A 21028-nucleotide genomic window follows, 5' to 3' on the forward strand; every position below is an offset into this window, starting at 1 on the left:
GTATTGGTGACATTAAAGAAACTTCAAAAAATAATCAAAAATGGCAATCAATATGTACCTAAAATTCATTTTTCACATACGTTGATAAAAGTGATAAAAATAAAAGTGATTAGTTTAAGTGAAAAATTTGAACTTTTTTGGTACTGGGTAAATGCATTTAAAGTAGCACAAACCGTAAAAATCACAGGTAGAGGTCATCATACAGCTTCGGGTTGATTCAATCTTCAATCTACTCGTATCTCTAAATTATGATGGCAGAGCCGTTTAAAAAGCGTGGAAAATGATTGGAAAAGGATTACATAATAGTACTAACTACAAATAGATTGTAAAACCCTATCAAGAACTTCATAAATACACATAGAGGTAATAGGTACTCAAACTTAAGAAATCGAGTGTAACGGAAATATGTAAAAGTTAAATACAATACTACGAAAAGCAATAAATTTACTCGAAAAGCAATTACAGTAAGAATAATGGCGTTCAGTTCATCGGACCAGGTGTTTGAAAGTTTATTAAGAAACATAAAAAATTAAAAAGACACTTGTGTATAAGACGATTATGATTTAAATTATACCCCTAAAACTATAGTCTACAAGCTCCGATAAAAAGGTTTAGGTAAGTTAAGAATACATTTTTTTGAATAGATACCTAGCACACAACACAAATAGTCATTTTTAATAGATAGCATACACGCCGGTTTTTTTCTAAAACCTATGCTTTTTATATTCAAAAATTCATTTTATAGTCTAGAAAACGTATAGGTACAATATTAGAAGATAGGCAACTTAACTAACGTTATACAATATTATTTATTAATTAACAACAATTGTAAGTATAGTGTTCATTCAGTTCCTCTTTGGTTTCAATATTTTAAATTATAATGTAATTATAGTTATAATTGTATATTTAAACTGAACATCTTCCTAGACCTAATCATACTGTATCAACAAAATAGTAAAATACCAAGATCACATTAAATTTGAAGTTCTAATAAGACAATAGAAATACCAGAATATATATTATTGTTTCACATGCACATATTAATCATTGATTAAATATTTCTATATTTTATAATCAATAATAATATTATTATCAATCCATTTTTATAACTTATGATTCATAAATAACATTAATATTAACTATCATTTTTTCAACATATTTGAAAAACATTTACTGATTGTTATTCTTATATTCTTCACATTTGGAACACTTTTTTATTGAAATAAAACCTCAAGTGGATGTCAACGTACAACTTGTTTTCACTCCCCAACCCACACTCAATATAGGAAATTATGTTATTTTAGAAAGTTTATCCAAGTTTTTATGCAAGTTGTGACTGGGTACGTAAAATAATAGAATTTAAAATTAGTCCAATCTTACTTTAAATTTAATATCATAAAAAAGCCAGTAACACAGATAACATTTTATAACTTTAATTTTGATAATAAGTCAATTCACTATAATACTAAATGCTAAAAAAACAACACAAGGATGGTTTCACTGAACATAAATTTTGTATGTTGCATGTGACCATGTGAGTTAGAAAGAGAATACAAATAATGCACCAACATCCAAGGAGATATTAAACACCACACCCCCTTGAAGTTTAAAACTCGTACTAGGGAATTTATTCATTAAAAAAACAGATGGGAGTTCTTGTTGACAAACTACAAATCCATAAGAAATGGTAGGAATTGTTATTGGGTAATAAATAAAAATATGAATCAAAATCATCAGTTAGTTAAATATAACTAAAATATTGATGTATTTTTTTTTTTTATTTAAAATATTTAAAAGGACATTACACCCACATTATATGTGTTGTCTATATCTTATAAATGTATAAACTGTTTAGCGCAGGAAAAACTACTTGGTCAAAAATAATAGTTAAAATTTCCGAATTAATCCACACATTTTCACATATTGAAAACATTATCTGTGAAATAATGTTTTTATTTTTGAATCACTTATTGTTTCAAAGTATATATTTTTTGTGTATTTCAAACTTAAATAACTGTTTGTCTGTTTTTGTAATTAAGATTTCAGAAAAGGTTCTGAACCTAACCCTTTTTTTTTATGTGGTTAAAATATTTTTTCTTAGTTATACCTGTAGTCTTCTCGCTTCTTTCCAGCACGAAACAGTTTTTATTTAGTTTTAAATTTGTAAGACCAAGATAAGATTATATAAGTGGGTCTAATGTACTTTTAATGAAAAATATAAAGACTATTTATAATATTAGAATTGATACAGTATGCCCATAAAACAATAACAAAACAAGAAAAAAAAAAGATGTTTCACCTAAATTTTTTCCTGTATCATCAGCTACAATGCTACATAATCGCCTTAATAACCGCCACTAACTGCAATTGACGTACCAGTAACGTATGAACTCTTTTCAGATGCCAAAAAAGTAACTACTTCCGCTATTTCTGTAAAATCAAAATTAGACCAAATTAAACAGTATCCATACTCACATTTTATTTAAAACATTAATAATAAATTTAAAAAGAATATAATATATTTTTAATCATTTGTATAGATAATAAAAAAAAAAATTTGAAATTAAATATATAATATTATAATATGTTTATTTTTAATTTAATTATTTTAATATTTGCACAACTATCAGCATTCATACAGCACAACTTTTTTAAATGCATAAATGATAATTAATACAAATATATAGATATGTGTGTAATTCAATATACTAAAATTACAAACGTTTCATGAGATCATTTATCATTATACTGGTAAGCAAACAAGTGGCTAAAAGACTAAATTCAAAGTCTAGTTATGTAAGCCATTTGGTGAAAGGCTATTTAATACGGAATTATCCAATTTGTAAAATGGAGTCAAGTCAAAATTTTTATGAATTTCTAGTTTAAATAATTTCCGAATTTGTGATTTTTACGTATGTTGTCAAAATTCAAAATTTAAATGCTTATAAAAAAAGTCACTCAAATGTTTTGAAAATTTTACCATGTCTAGGTAAGGCTAAAATAAGTAAACAAGTCGAATTTCGAGTTTTTACGAATGTTTTTAACCAAATTACAACAAAAAACTCACAAAATTGAAATGATTAAAAATAGCTCAAAAATGGCTAACATTTTCCGAACTTTAAACCGTATGGAACAAAATCCAAAATACAACAAAAATATCTCTTGTTATTTTTCATTTGAAGCAATATTTCTGGTAGATAATGTCGTCCGAAATTATTTAGTATTATAAAATCGTGAAATTGTACGTTTTTTTTCCTTTAACCGCTTTTATTTCGAGTACTGTTTCGAATATCGAAAAACGACCTTTCAAAGTACCAGCTCAAGAATATTACCTTTCGGAAAATATGCTACACTTGATACTATTGGGCAAGTTTAGAGGGAGAAAAAGTGTTAACAAAATAAAAAATAAATAAACCATCATTGTAAAACCAATTAGTATGTCATATTATGTACAGTAATAAGGTTTTAGTGGCAATTATTGTTTTATGTTTATCACAGCAATGTAAAAGATTTTTAATTTGAACATCTAAAATGTAATTATATGCATGTTAATTGATAGTACCTATTTAATACTTGAAAAAAATTGTAATACCAATAACCAATACTAGTGGTCAGGAGTAGCACACTAATTGAAGCAATCAACAAAATATCATTAATTCGTAAGAATACACTAATGAAGCAAGATGTTATAGCTATTTACAGTTAACATGGCGAAAAATGTCAGTCCAATGGCCAATTGTCAAATAATTAAAAACTAAATAACTAATAAAAAAAATTATAAAAAAAATAGCAAAAGAGTAGTGTCCCGGCCACTGACCCAGGGGCGTCATTTGGGGGGGGAGGCAGGGTGTGCGGTTGCACCCCTTACTTTTAGAATGTTACAATTGGCCTGCGCCTTGCTGAAGCCTAAAATAATGCACGAGCCACGAATGCACAAATATTTATATGATTAAAATCAAATTGTGATAACCGGTCTATAATGTATGGAAATAATTGAATGCAGGATAATATACATATACGTATATGTACCTATATCTATTTTTATATGGCCTGGTGAAATTTCAAAATGGCCTGCTTGAACTTCGCACACCGGAAAAAAAACCTGAAATGACGCCCCTGCACTGACCAATAATCAAAATTGTACAAAGCTCTTAATATATAGGCTATAATGTGTAAATAAAAGCTTAGTAAACATAATTATTAGTGCATTGTATACAAAAGTAAAAAATACAAAATAGTGTAGTTTCATACTGATAAATACTAATACATACCAATACCAACATATTTTTATATTAGCTCCAGTGATTTAGATAGTTACATTCAACATAGATCAGAATACAAATTTTTTTTTTTTAAATGTTATACCTTAAAGAATAAATATATTATCTTGTATAATAATAATGAGCAATTGATATTATTATCATTTGGTACTTAAATGAAGAATGAAGAATGATAATTGTTAATAAATGTGATGTGGTGATGTCAGGTAATAAAAATTAAATTAAATTAAAAACAACTATGAGTTATTGTATAACATTTTATCTATTGTACTCGGTGGCCTCTAAATTACTTATTACTTTTAAATATGAATAATAAATAGTTAACATTAAAAATGCTATCTAAATAATGGTTTCATAAATGTTTTTAGAATTCAATATAATAGGTATGAACATTAATTTAACTTACAAAAATTATTTGAAAAATAATTACATTCTTATAACATATATAATATGTAGCCAAAATTAAAAAAAAGATCAAAAGTAGAGTTTAGTACCTATTAAAATGGCAATATTTGTTGATAATAAATGTAGTTACTAGGTTCACATATGAATTTGTTTCAAATATTATGATAATAAATATAAATGTATGTCTAATGTTTCAAAATTGATTACCTTCAGAGTTGGCAAACCTCTTCAAGGGAATAACAGACTTAAAATATTCTTTAAGGTTCTCAGGTACCATGTCAGTCATAGGAGTGGTTGTAAACCCCGGCAACACAGTGTTACATCTGATGTTATACCTATTAGTAAAACAATACAATTTTAATAAAATCATATATACTCATATATATATTTTTTTTATTGATTAAAAATAAGATATTCTCAGCCATGTGCTAACTATATCTATAGATACTACATATATACATTTGAAATTTTTAGCTTGATGGTTAGTTCATTAACAAGTTTAATATTAGCGATTACCTTATTAGTGTGTGGTGTAATGTAGGTATAACTTGAATAAGAAATCCGGTAAAAATAATTATGGAGAAATAATGGTTTTGATAATAAGGGAAACAAAACAGAGGAGAGAAGGGAAATAAGAAGATTAATTATTGAGTTTAAATTAGATATGAAACTGGAAAGTGTTGATGATTTGTTCTCAATGTATATCATTTAGAATCATTGTAGACACTAAAATTTAACCAACTTTGCCATTTCTAATGCTATTGTTTTACTGAAGACTTCAACGGCAGCCTTACTAGCCGAGTAATTGCACTGTCCTATGTTACCACGTTGTGCAACTATACTTCCAATATTCACTATGGAACCAGGCAAGTTCTTCTCCACCAGTTCTTTGCAAATGGTTTGAGTGATAAGAAAAGTTCCCTATACATATTATGGAACAATTTTAATATTTTCATAGACACACTTAAAATATTGAATTCAGATTTAAACGTTAATTTCCTTATACTAAACTGTTCTATTACCTTTACATTAACATTAAACACATTATCAAAATCTTGCACAGACATTTTTAACATGAAATTGTCTCTTGTAATTCCTGCAGCATTAACCACTATAGTTGGTGGCCCAGAATAATCCGTAAACACTTGTTTTAATACACTTGTGACAGACTCAACATTGGACACATCCAATTGATAACTTTTGTGACCTTCCCCTAAAATTTTTCTTGATAAATTCTATTTCCAATAATTTTTTAATTCTATATTTTTACCTGTGAGCTCTTCAACAGTGGTCTGTACATTGTTTATATTTAAGTCTGCCGCTACTACTGTAGCACCTTCTCTAGCCATCACACGACAAATCGCTCGACCGATGCCTCCTCCGGCTCCTATAACAACACACAACATGTAATAGATTTGAAATCATTTTTATTAATTTCAAATACTACTTAAAATCACACTTGCCGGTCACAAAAGCTAGTTTTCCAGGTAACATGTCTAAAATGAACAAACGGATAAATTTGAAACAAGTTTCTGATTGAACTACTAATACTGAAGTTTGAAAGACGTCCGACTGCCAGAGGTGAGAGGTTTGACTATTTCAAATTCAATAGAATACAGAAAATAATAATTATTAAGTACACTATTTAGTACACGTCAACCAACCGTGAATCGTGATACTGTGATAGTATTATAGTAATGAGCAGTGAGCAATGAGCATGGCTATGGAATATGGATAATATACCGCACTGGATACGAAATGGCTGGAGGGTGTGAGAGGTGAATCCTCCTTAACGCATACAATGAGTGGGGTACGGGAGCTTCAAGTTTTTGTCAATACTGGCGCTATCTAGGTATCCAAAACAAAAACTAATAAATCGCTAGGCTAATAATTAAGGAGCTTAATTTCCCGTCTATTTTATGCTTCATAAAATATTATATAAACATTTATTATTATTATATATTATTTTTATTATGTATGGTGTCTAGTGTTCGAACTTCTTCGACACACGATATTTTCTTGCACTTTTTCCATTGTTCTATGATAAAGACATAGCTGATATATCTATGCTGGACACTAACCACTAACCTTAAATGTTAAGCAAAGTTACCTCTGCGCAATACAGTTAATATTAATAGCGTTTGGCATTGCAGTTATTTAAGGGTTATCATATAAAGTTGAAACTTCAATTAGCTATAACTTCAAAACTAAGTCCGTCCGCCAAATTCTGACTTCACCATCGTTTTCATACTTGACTTCATAAATTTCAATAGGTAACAATAATTGCAAAAAAAAGTGTATCCGGTAAAACAGAAATATACCGAATAAAGCAGCAGCGAAAGAATGAACCTATATAATTTATTATATATGTGGTTATTTGTGTAAGCAAATACACAAAAACAAACAAATTGTTAAGTATGTCTGAATGCTTTAAAATGTATAACTATAAGTTTTATTTGATTTATTATTTATTGTTGGTAACACATATTATATGTAATTTATTAATATCACACAATTTGAACTCTAGGAAATGACTTGGATAGTTGGATGTAAAATTGTAAAACAACATGAAGCTGCATTTATTAATTTGAAAACTAAAGGTTAGGCTAAATTTAATCATACTAGAATACTAAAAAACATCTCATGAATAAATCAAAATATGAAAATATAAAGTCATAATAGATGGCGTGAACATTTTAAATGGGTTAAAAACTATGCACTATGCTTTCAAGCCTCATAAATAACGTGTATTTTCCAGCGGCTGAATACGAAAATAATAAGTTATACTTACTAGTTATTATTAAATATTAATCAAGGTTATTAATAATTTTTAAATTATAGCGATTCTCAGATTATGTTGTTTTTATGTTAATAATATTTGTCCTTTCATAGGTATTGCGATACATTTTGTAGAACTTATATAATTTATAAATTAGCATGTTGTGTTTGTTTGCGTTCCGTGCCGTTTTAGACAATAGGGCATAATGCCATTTGATATTTTTATGCACCGTTCCTATATCCTACGATTGCTATGGTGTGTAAAACAATTAACTCTACATATTAATATTATATGACGTACACAATGATATGTTTTTTTTTTGCATATGGGTTCCTACCAAATATTTTATTTTAATAGTATTATTACTATTATTTATGGACGCTCCATCATTATAAATTAAATACTACGACGAAAACTACATATTATGTATATAAAATACCATTTCGTGTGGACCACTGAATACGTGGAGGGATTTTTCGACAACATATGACCCGCAGAATTAGGACGGCAACTACTGATACCAGGCTGTCGCCGTTCCAGCGAAGTACCACCTACTTCACTAGAAGGGCGACAGCGAACAGGCGCGGTCGTCTTGTCCCTCGCGTGGATATAGCGAGTATCGCGCAAGCCGGTGGCACATCTCGGAACACCATGTACGTCGACGATGATCGAACCACATGCTGATGGGGCCTGCAAGATAGTCGAATATCAGATATAGTATACCTAACTTGTCAAATCGCGCACGTCAGCTGACAACAGCAATGAGGAATGACAAAATACGCGCTATCACGTATTGTGCGATCTGCACTCAAAGTATTGCGGCTGAACTTTGAGCGGTGAATGAACACGACACTGCGTTCCGCTTATCCGCCAAGACGGCAAAAACAAAAACTCGATAACTCGGTTACCTATATATGAATCGAGAATGATACATCAATCTGATCACAGCAACGAAAAAGAAAAACACTCACAGTTTCATTTCTACGCGAGGTTTTGAACGGCGGTGATCGAATTCTACGTTTCATTCGTTTTAAGTTTTAACCGTTGAAAAAAGACAATTATTCTATATCTTAGCTGAACATGCACGGATTCGGAAGAAAGCTTGACGCATTTCACAGCACATGTGGACAACGTATTGCGTGCGGAACAGCATATAATAATAATAATAATAATAATAATAATAAATAATAATACATTTATTTATTGCTAGTAAGTAGTAGTTGATAAATGTGTACAAAGTGTATGGTTAACATATGAATTTACTAGCTTTGCTCTACACTGAGGTAAATACCTCTTATCGTAGAGCAAGAATACTAATCTAGATGTAATTAAAAAATTTAATTTAATTTAAAATAAAGAAATAAAAATTCACGATATGATATGATATTTAAGGAATACAGTATAACTTATGACTATACTAAAATTAGTAACAATCATGATTTATAAAGTAATTAAACATTGAATATATATAAATTTTAATAATTAAGCTGTTTAATAAAATAGGTTTTTAAGTATAATACTTCTCATAAATAATAAATAATTAATAGTTTTGAATTATACAATACTTTTAAAAATTATTATAAAACCAATTTTAGATTCTGAACGAAGTATTGATTTTACAATGATGTGTTTTTTTTGTGTCTGTGTACAGCATAACTAGTCGAAATAATGCTTCGATTTCAAACTTAGGGGGTGGTTTCCGATGTAAAATTGAAGATCCTTGGTGCATTATAGAGGTCAAAAGTAAACATTTTCCAACAGTTTTCAAAAAAATCGAGAAAAACAAAAAAAAAAATGACAGAAAAACAGGAATTTTTACGCAAAACCTGCAGTTTTCGACCAAATCGATATTTTTATATGGTTGTAATACAAAAACTAATCACTGTAAATACTTGAAATTTTCACCAAATGTTAATTTTAGTGATATCTTTTAATTTTCAAAAATTTTCGACTTTTTTTGAGTTATTTATAGACCACTGAAATTTTCAATATTTTTAAGAATTTTTTTTTGAAGTGTCAGTAAAAAAATGTTGGACGACCAAAAAAACTTGAAAATTTAATACACGGTTCCTTATGAGTTGTTCATATTGTAGCTAAAAAAAATTAAAAATCGTAAGTCACAATTTTTTTTTATAAGCGTTTATAGTTCAAATTTTTACGAAATCTATCGAAAATGCGAAAATATGCAAGTAATTTTGAAGCTGAAAAATCATAAAAATTTGTTTATAACTAAGGATTAAGAATACAACACTAAGCTTTCCATAAGTTTTCCTTCAAGTAGCTATAGAGAAATCTCGAACCGTCATTATAGGAAAATATGAGGTGTGTTTGAATTTTAAATGTATACGAAATAACGTTACGATAACAATTTATCATGAAACGATTTTAAATATTTGTTATTATTCAAAAAGTATAAGTCGTAGATACATGAAAATTTTATCAGTTATTTAGATTGGCATTTTCTTTACATGATTTAATTTTAAAAATATTTTGACTTTTTTTGAGATGTTATTAGACAACTGAAATTTTCAATTTTTCTGAAAATTTTTTTGGAAGGGTTGATAAAATTTTTTCGGCCTTATCAAAATACTTGAAAATTGAATACAAAGTTCCTCATAAGTTATTCTTATAGTCATTAAAAAATTTAAAAAATACGTATGCACAATTTTTTTTTATTAGCATTCTAAGTTCAAATATTGATTAAATACGTAAAAATGACGAAAATTCGCAAATTATTTTAAGCTAGAAATATATACAAAATTTTCTTTTTAAATCAAAGATTTGAAAATTTTTAATTATCTATAATATATCCTAGACTGACAAATCATCTCCGTTCAGAATCGTTTTTCGTATACAATGATAACTATCATTGCATTCAAATCTGACCTACCCTAGTCAGAGGTCCACACCCCACCTAATGTACAGCAGAGCGACAACCACTAATTCGTTTTTTTTTTTAATTATCAAAAATGTTTCATGTAATATTATCTAAACGGAAAGCATATTGGTATCAAAACTGTTTTAAACATATCATATTTACGTCGTTTATTAAGTTTCTAACCTAAAAATTTCGTATTTTCTATTTTATTTCACTTAAGTGATGGTGTGATACTTGTTGCTGCCATTCCACCATTCAAATTACATTTTCTCGAATTTTGGGATGGTAATATTTTAAACGGCCATCAAAAAATATACATATCGGTTGAGGCGTCATTTCCCTACATTATTATAAAACTGAAAAATTACAAAAATTTTGGATTGGACTAGTGTAATGATCTAAAATAGATTTTTTTTCAAATATGTTTCATGATATATTATATACCAGGAGAGTATTTTAACCATCAAAATTGTGCTGAACATATCATATTTAAGTCGTACATTAAGATTCTTCCTAATAAATTTCAAATTTTTTATTTATTTTTCACTTAAGCGATGATGTGACACTTGTTGCAGCCATTCCAACATTCAAATTACATTTTCTCGAATTTTGGGATGGTAATATTATCAATCGGGCTACAAATGATATACAGATAGCTTAAGTCGACAGTATGCTACATTTTTATAACAGAAAAATTTCAATAATGTTGGGTTGGACTAATGTAATGATCTAAAATAGTTTTTGAATTGTCAAATATGTTTCATGAAATATTATGTACCCGGAGAGTATTTCGACAATCAAATTTGTGCTGAACATATTATATTTACGTCGTCTATTAAGATTCTTTTGTAAAAATTTATAATTTTTATTTTTTTTCACTTAATTGATGAAGTGACACTTGTTGCTGCCATTCCACCATTCAAATTACATTTTGTCGAATTTTGGGCTGGTAATATTTTCAATCGGTCATCAAAAATATACAGATCGGTTGAGGATTCATTTACCTACATTATTACTACAGCAAAATTTCAAAAAATTTGGGTTGGACTAGTGTATTGATTGAAATTAGTTTCATAATTTTCAAATATGTTTCATGTAATATTATGTATTCCGAGAGTAATTTGACCATCAAAATTGTGCTGAACATATCATATTTAAGTCGTATATTAAGATTCTTCCTAATAAATTTCAAATTTTTTATTTATTTTTCACTTAAGCGATGATGTGACACTTGTTGCAGCCATTCCAACATTCAAATTACATTTTCTCGAATTTTGGGATGGTAATATTATCAATCGGGCTACAAATGATATACAGATAGCTTAAGTCGACAGTATGCTACATTTTTATAACAGAAAAATTTCAATAATGTTGGGTTGGACTAATGTAATGATCTAAAATAGTTTTTGAATTGTCAAATATGTTTTTTATGAAATATTATGTACCCGGAGAGTATTTCGACAATCAAATTTGTGCTGAACATATTATATTTACGTCGTCTATTAAGATTCTTTTGTAAAAATTTATAATTTTTATTTTTTTTCACTTAATTGATGAAGTGACACTTGTTGCTGCCATTCCACCATTCAAATTACATTTTGTCGAAATTTGGGCTGGTAATATTTTCAATCGGTCATCAAAAATATACAGATCGGTTGAGGATTCATTTACCTACATTATTACTACAGCAAAATTTCAAAAAATTTGGGTTGGACTAGTGTATTGATTGAAATTAGTTTCATAATTTTCAAATATGTTTCATGTAATATTATGTATTCCGAGAGTAATTTGATCATCAAAATTGTGCTGAACATATCATATTTATGTCGTCTATTAAGATTCTTTTGTAAAAATTTATAATTTTTATTTTTTTTCACTAAATTGATGAAGTGACACTTGTTGCTGCCATTCCACCATTCAAATTACATTTTCTCGAATTTTTGGATGGTAATATTTTCAATCGGGCTACAAATGATATACAGATAGCTTAAGTCGACAGTATGCTACTTTTTTATAACAGAAAAATTTCAAAAATGTTGGGTTGGACTAATGTAATGATCTAAAATAGTTTTTTAATTTTCAAATATCTTTCATGAAATATTATATACCCGGAGAGTATTTCGACTATCAAATTTGTGCTGAACGTATCATATTTACGTCGTATATTAAGATTCTTCCTAAAAAATTTCAAATTTATTATTTTTTTTTCACTTAAGTGATGATGTGACACTTGTTGCTGCTTTACACCATTCAAAATACATTTTCTCAAATTTTGGGATGGTAATATTTTCAATCGCTCTACAAATAATTTACAAATAGCTTTAGTCGACAGTATGCTACATTTTTATAACAGAAAAATTTCAATAATGTTGGGTTGGACCAATGTAATGATCTAAAATAGTTTTTGAATTGTCAAATATGTTTCATGAAATATTATGTACCCGGAGAGTATTTCGACAATCAAATTTGTGCTGAACATATTATATTTAAGTCGTATATTAAGAATCTTTTGTAAAAATTTATTATTTTTATTTTTTTTCACTTAATTGATGATGTGACACTTGTTGCTGCCTTACACCATTCAAATAACATTTTCACGAATTTTGGGATGGTAATATTATCAATCGGTCTACAAATGATTTACAGATAGCTTAAGTCGACAGTATGCTACTTTTTTATAACAGAAAAATTTCAATAATGTTGGGGTGGACTAGTGTATTGATCTAAAATAGTTTTTTAATTTTCAAATATGTTTCGTGTAATATTATGTACCCCGAGAGTAATTTGACCATCAAAATTGTGCTGAACGTATCATATTGACGTCGTATATTAAGATTCATCCCAATTAATTTCAAATTTTTAATTTTTTTTTTAACTTAAGTGATGATGTGACACTTGTTGCTGCTTTACACCATTCGAAATAAATTTTCTCGAATTTTGGGATGGTAATATTATCAATCGGTCTACAAATGATATACAGATAGCTTAAGTCGACAGTGTGCTACATTATTAGAACAGAAAAATTTCAAAAATGTTGTATTGGACTAGTGTAAGTATTGAAATTAGTTTCATAATATTCAAATATGTTTCATGTAATATTATGTACCCGCAGAGTATTTTTACCATCAAAATTGTGCTGAACGTATCATATTTACGTCGTATATAAAGATTCTTCCCAAAAAACTTCAAATTTTTTATTTTTTTTGCACTTAAGTGATGATGTGACACTTGTTGCTGCTTTACACCATTTAAATTAAATTTTCTCGAATTTTGGGATGGTAATATTATCAATCGGTCTACAAATGATATACAGATAGCTTAAGTCGACAGTATGCTACATTTCTATAACAGAAAAATTTCAAAAATGTTGGGTTGGACTAATGTAATGATCTAAAATAGTTTTTTAATTTTCAAATATGTTTCATGAAATATTATGTACCCGGAGAGTTTTTCGACCATCAAATTTGTGTTGAACATATCATATTTACGTCGTATATTAAGATTCTTTTGTAAAAATTCATAATTTTTATTTTTTTTCACTTAATTGATGAAGTAACACTTGTTGCTGCCATTCCACCATTCAAATTACATTTTCTCGAATTTTGGGCTGGTAATATTTTCAATCGGCCATCAAAAAATATACAGATCGGTTGAGGCGTCATTTACCTACATTATTACTAAAGCAAAATTTCAAAAATTTTGGGCTGGACTAGTGTATTGATCTAAAATAGTTTTTTAATTTTCAAATATGTTTCATGTAATATTATATACCCCGAGAGTAATTTGACCATCAAAATTGTGCTGAACATATCATATTTAAGTCGTATATTAAGAATCTTTTGTAAAAATTTATAATTTTTATTGTTTTTCACTTAATTGATGATGTGACACTTGTTGCTGCCTTACACCATTCAACTTACATTTTCTCGAATTTAGGGATAGTAATATTTTCAATCGGTCTACAAATGATATACAGATAGCTTAAGTCGACAGTATGCTACTTTTTTATAACAAAAAAATTTCAAAAATGTTGGGTTGGACTAATGTAATGATCTAAAATAGTTTTTTAATTTTCAAACATGTTTCATGAAATATTATGTACCCGGAGAGTATTTCGACCATCAAATTTGTGCTGAACGTATCATATTTACGTCGTATATTAAGATTCTTCCTAATAAATTTCAAATTTTTAATTTTTTTTTCACTTAAGTGATGATGTGACACTTGTTGCTGCCTTACACCATTCAACTTACATTTTCTCGAATTTTGGGATAGTAATATTTTCAATCGGTCTACAAGTCGACAGTATGCTACTTTTTTATAACAGAAAAATTTCAAAAATGTTGGGTTGGACTAATGTAATGATCTAAAATAGTTTTTTAATTTTCAAACATGTTTCATGAAATATTATGTACCCGGAGAGCATTTCGACCATCAAATTTGTGCTGAACGTATCATATTTAAAACGTATATTAAGATTCTTCCTAAAAAATTTCAAATTTATTATTTTTTTTTCACTTAAGTGATGATTAGACACTTGTTGCTGCCTTACACCATTCAAATAACATTTTCACGAATTTTTGGATGGTAATATTTTCAATCGGTCTACAAATGATATACACAGTTTAAGTCGACTATATGCTACATTTTTATAACAGAAAAATTTCAAAAATGTTGTATTGGACTAGTGTAAGGATTGAAATTAGTTTTTTAATTTTCAAACATGTTTCATGAAATATTATGTACCCGGAGAGTATTTCGACCATCAAATTTGTGCTGAACGTATCATATTTACGTCGTATATTAAGATTCTTCCTAATAAATTTCAAATTTTTAATTTTTTTTTTAACTTAAGTGATGATGTGACACTTGTTGCTGCTTTACACCATTCAAATAACATTTTCACGAATTTTGGGATGGTAATATTATCAATCGGTCTACAAATGATATACAGATAGCTTAAGTCGACAGTATGCTACTTTTTTATAACAGAAAAATTTCAACAATGTTGGGGTGGACTAATGTAATGATCTAAAATAGTTTTTTAATTGTCAAATATGTTTCATGAAATATTATGTACCCGGAGAGTATTTCGACAATCAAATTTGTGCTGAACATATTATATTTAAGTCGTATATTAATATTCTTTTGTAAAAATTTATAATTTTTATTTTTTTTCACTTAATTGATGATGTAACACTTGTTGCTGCCTTACACCATTCAACTTACATTTTCTCGAATTTTGGGATAGTAATATTTTCAATCGGTCTACAAGTCGACAGTATGCTACTTTTTTATAACAGAAAAATTTCAAAAATGTTGTATTGGACTAGTGTAAGGATTGAAATTAGTTTTTTAATTTTCAAACATGTTTCATGAAATATTATGTACCCGGAGAGTATTTCGACCATCAAATTTGTGCTGAACGTATCATATTTACGTCGTATATTAAGATTCTTCCTAATAAATTTCAAATTTTTAATTTTTTTTTTAACTTAAGTGATGATGTGACACTTGTTGCTGCTTTACACCATTCAAATAACATTTTCACGAATTTTGGGATGGTAATATTATCAATCGGTCTACAAATGATATACAGATAGCTTAAGTCGACAGTATGCTACTTTTTTATAACAGAAAAATTTCAACAATGTTGGGGTGGACTAATGTAATGATCTAAAATAGTTTTTTAATTGTCAAATATGTTTCATGAAATATTATGTACCCGGAGAGTATTTCGACAATCAAATTTGTGCTGAACATATTATATTTAAGTCGTATATTAATATTCTTTTGTAAAAATTTATAATTTTTATTTTTTTTCACTTAATTGATGATGTAACACTTGTTGCTGCCTTACACCATTCAACTTACATTTTCTCGAATTTTGGGATAGTAATATTTTCAATCGGTCTACAAATGATTTACAAATAGCTTTAGTTGACAGTATGCTACATTTTTATAACAGAAAAATTTCAATCATGTTGGGTTGGACTAATGTAATGATCTAAAATAGTTTTTTAATTGTCAAATATGTTTCATGAAATATTATGTACCCGGAGAGTATTTCGACAATCAAATTTGTGCTGAACATAATATATTTAAGTCGTATATTAAGAATCTTTTGTAAAAATTTATAATTTTTATTGTTTTTCACTTAATTGATGATGTGACACTTGTTGCTGCCTTACACCATTCAACTTACATTTTCTCGAATTTTGGGATAGTAATATTTTCAATCGGTCTACAAATGATATACAGATAGCTTAAGACGACAGTATGCTACATTTTTATAACAGAAAAATTTCAAAAATGTTGGGTTGGACTAGTGTATTGTTCTAAAATAGTTTTTCAATTTTCAAATATGTTTCATGTAATATTATATACCCCCAGAGTAATTTGACCATCAAAATTGTGCTGAACATATCATATTTAAGTCGTATATTAAGATTCTTCCTAAAAAATTTCAAATTTATTAATTTTTTTTCACTTAAGTGATGATGTGACACTTGTTGCTGCCTTACACCATTCAAATAACATTTTCACGAATGTTGGGATGGTAATATTATCAATCGGTCTACAAATGATATACAGATAGCTTAAGTCGACAGTATGCTACTTTTTTATAACAGAAAAATTTCAATAATGTTGGGGTGGACTAATGTAATGATCTAAAATAGTTTTTTAATTGTCAAATATGTTTCATGAAATATTATGTACCCGGAGAGTATTTCGACAATCAAATTTGTGCTGAACATATTATATTTAAGTCGTATATTAAGATTCTTTTGTAAAAATTTATAATTTTTATTTTTTTTCACTTAATTGATGATGTGACACTTGTTGCTGCCTTACACCATTCAACTTACATTTTCTCGAATTTTGGGATAGTAATATTTTCAATCGGTCTACAAATGATATACAGATAGCTTAAGTCGACAGTATGCTACTTTTTTATAACAGAAAAATTTCAAAAATGTTGGGTTGGACTAATGTAATGATCTAAAATAGTTTTTTTTATTTTCAAACATGTTTCATGAAATATTATGTACCCGGAGAGTATTTCGACCATCAAATTTGTGCTGAACGTATCATATTTAAGTCGTATATTAAGATTCTTCCTAAAAAATTTCAAATTTATTATTTTTTTTTCACTTAAGTGATGATGAGACACTTGTTGCTGCCTTACACTATTCAAATAACATTTTCACGAATTTTTGGATGGTAATATTTTCAATCGGTCTACAAATGATATACACAGTTTAAGTCGACTATATGCTACATTTTTATAACAGAAAAATTTCAAAAATGTTGTATTGGACTAGTGTAAGGATTGAAATTAGTTTTTTAATTTTCAAACATGTTTCATGAAATATTATGTACCCGGAGAGTTTTTCGACCATCAAATTTGTGTTGAACATATCATATTTACGTCGTATATTAAGATTCTTTTGTAAAAATTTATAATTTTTATTTTTTTTCACTTAATTGATGATGTGACACTTGTTGCTGCCTTACACCATTCAACTTACATTTTCTCGAATTTTGGGATAGTAATATTTTCAATCGGTCTACAAATGATATACAGATAGCTTAAGTCGACAGTATGCTACTTTTTTATAACAGAAAATTTTCAAAAATGTTGGGTTGGACTAATGTAATGATCTAAAATAGTTTTTTAATTTTCAAACATGTTTCATGAAATATTATGTACCCGGAGAGTATTTCGACAATCAAATTTGTGCTGAACATATTATATTTAAGTCGTATATTAAGAATCTATTGTAAAAATTTATAATTTTTATTTTTTTTCACTTAATTGATGATGTGACACTTGTTGCTGCCTTACACCATTCAACTTACATTTTCTAGAATTTTGGGATTGTAATATTTTCAATCGGTCTACAAATGATATACAGATAGCTTAAGTCGACAGTATGCTACTTTTTTATAACAGAAAAATTTCAAAAATGTTGGGTTGGACTAATGTAATGATCTAAAATAGTTTTTTAATTTTCAAACATGTTTCATGAAATATTATGTACCCGGAGAGTATTTCGACAATCAAATTTGTGCTGAACATATTATATTTAAGTCGTATATTAATATTCTTTTGTAAAAATTTATAATTTTTATTTTTTTTCACTTAATTGATGATGTAACACTTGTTGCTGCCTTACACCATTCAACTTACATTTTCTCGAATTTTGGGATAGTAATATTTTCAATCGGTCTACAAGTCGACAGTATGCTACTTTTTTATAACAGAAAAATTTCAAAAATGTTGGGTTGGACTAATGTAATGATCTAAAATAGTTTTTTAATTTTCAAACATGTTTCATGAAATATTATGTACCCGGAGAGTATTTCGACCATCAAATTTGTGCTGAACGTATCATATTTAAGTCGTATATTAAGATTCTTCCTAAAAAATTTCTAATTTATTATTTTTTTTTTCACTTAAGTGATGATGTGACACTTGTTGCTGCTTTACACCATTCAAATAACATTTTCACGAATTTTGGGATGGTAATATTATCAATCGGTCTACAAATGATATACAGATAGCTTAAGTCGACAGTATGCTACTTTTTTATAACAGAAAAATTTCAACAATGTTGGGGTGGACTAATGTAATGATCTAAAATAGTTTTTTAATTGTCAAATATGTTTCATGAAATATTATGTACCCGGAGAGTATTTCGACAATCAAATTTGTGCTGAACATATTATATTTAAGTCGTATATTAAGATTCTTTTGTAAAAATTTATAATTTTTATTTTTTTTCACTTAATTGATAATGTGACACTTGTTGCTGCCTTACACCATTCAACTTACATTTTCTCGAATTTTGGGATAGTAATATTTTCAATCGGTCTACAAATGATATACAGATAGCTTAAGTCGACAGTATGCTACTTTTTTATAACAGAAAAATTTCAAAAATGTTGGGTTGGACTAATGTAATGATCTAAAATAGTTTTTTTTATTTTCAAACATGTTTCATGAAATATTATGTACCCGGAGAGTATTTCGACCATCAAATTTGTGCTGAACGTATCATATTTAAGTCGTATATTAAGATTCTTCCTAAAAAATTTCAAATTTATTATTTTTTTTTCACTTAAGTGATGATGAGACACTTGTTGCTGCCTTACACCATTCAAATAACATTTTCACGAATTTTTGGATGGTAATATTTTCAATCGGTCTACAAATGATATACACAGTTTAAGTCGACTATATGCTACATTTTTATAACAGAAAAATTTCAAAAATGTTGTATTGGACTAGTGTAAGGATTGAAATTAGTTTTTTAATTTTCAAACATGTTTCATGAAATATTATGTACCCGGAGAGTTTTTCGACCATCAAATTTGTGTTGAACATATCATATTTACGTCGTATATTAAGATTCTTTTGTAAAAATTTATAATTTTTATTTTTTTTCACTTAATTGATGATGTGACACTTGTTGCTGCCTTACACCATTCAACTTACATTTTCTCAAATTTTGGGATAGTAATATTTTCAATCGGTCTACAAATGATATACAGATAGCTTAAGTCGACAGTATGCTACTTTTTTATAACAGAAAAATTTCAAAAATGTTGGGTTGGACTAATGTAATGATCTAAAATAGTTTTTTAATTTTCAAACATGTTTCATGAAATATTATGTACCCGGAGAGTATTTCGACAATCAAATTTGTGCTGAACATATTATATTTAAGTCGTATATTAAGAATCTATTGTAAAAATTTATAATTTTTATTTTTTTTCACTTAATTGATGATGTGACACTTGTTGCTGCCTTACACCATTCAACTTACATTTTCTAGAATTTTGGGATAGTAATATTTTCAATCGGTCTACAAATGATATACAGATAGCTTAAGTCGACAGTATGCTACTTTTTTATAACAGAAAAATTTCAAAAATGTTGGGTTGGACTAATGTAATGATCTAAAATAGTTTTTTAATTTTCAAACATGTTTCATGAAATATTATGTACCCGGAGAGTATTTCGACAATCAAATTTGTGCTGAACATATTATATTTAAGTCGTATATTAATATTCTTTTGTAAAAATTTATAATTTTTATTTTTTTTCACTTAATTGATGATGTAACACTTGTTGCTGCCTTACACCATTCAACTTACATTTTCTCGAATTTTGGGATAGTAATATTTTCAATCGGTCTACAAGTCGACAGTATGCTACTTTTTTATAACAGAAAAATTTCAAAAATGTTGGGTTGGACTAATGTAATGATCTAAAATAGTTTTTTAATTTTCAAACATGTTTCATGAAATATTATGTACCCGGAGAGTATTTCGACCATCAAATTTGTGCTGAACGTATCATATTTAAGTCGTATATTAAGATTCTTCCTAAAAAATTTCTAATTTATTATTTTTTTTTCACTTAAGTGATGATGTGACACTTGTTGCTGCTTTACACCATTCAAATAACATTTTCACGAATTTTGGGATGGTAATATTATCAATCGGTCTACAAATGATATACAGATAGCTTAAGTCGACAGTATGCTACTTTTTTATAACAGAAAAATTTCAACAATGTTGGGGTGGACTAATGTAATGATCTAAAATAGTTTTTTAATTGTCAAATATGTTTCATGAAATATTATGTACCCGGAGAGTATTTCGACAATCAAATTT

The 21028-nt window shown here is 27.8% G+C and overlaps 1 protein-coding gene across 3 annotated transcripts; it reads right to left on the minus strand.

The window, feature by feature from the left end:
- Positions 1-1741: 1741 nt before the first annotated feature.
- LOC107168454 (estradiol 17-beta-dehydrogenase 8) lies at positions 1742-6468 on the minus strand. Of its 3 annotated transcripts, XM_015517866.2 has the most exons (7): positions 6350-6468; positions 6149-6279; positions 5956-6072; positions 5708-5898; positions 5428-5606; positions 4893-5020; positions 1742-2430 (listed from the first exon to the last, which is right to left on the minus strand). In XM_015517866.2, exons 2-7 carry the CDS (start codon positions 6177-6179, stop codon positions 2345-2347), a joined length of 732 nt encoding a protein of 243 aa, XP_015373352.1. In that variant the 5' UTR covers positions 6180-6279; positions 6350-6468; the 3' UTR covers positions 1742-2344. The 3 variants fall into 3 exon arrangements, with proteins under 3 accessions (XP_015373352.1, XP_015373353.1, XP_089076131.1); XM_015517867.2 differs by having other exon boundaries at positions 6149-6429; XM_089220005.1 differs by having other exon boundaries at positions 6133-6429.
- Between the last annotated feature and the right edge of the window lie 14560 nt (positions 6469-21028).

Source organism: Diuraphis noxia, unplaced genomic scaffold (assembly GCF_037042655.1).
Source record: "Diuraphis noxia isolate RWA-SAM2 unplaced genomic scaffold, SU_Dnox_SAM2 contig0002, whole genome shotgun sequence".
NCBI classification, from domain to species: domain Eukaryota; kingdom Metazoa; phylum Arthropoda; class Insecta; order Hemiptera; family Aphididae; genus Diuraphis; species Diuraphis noxia.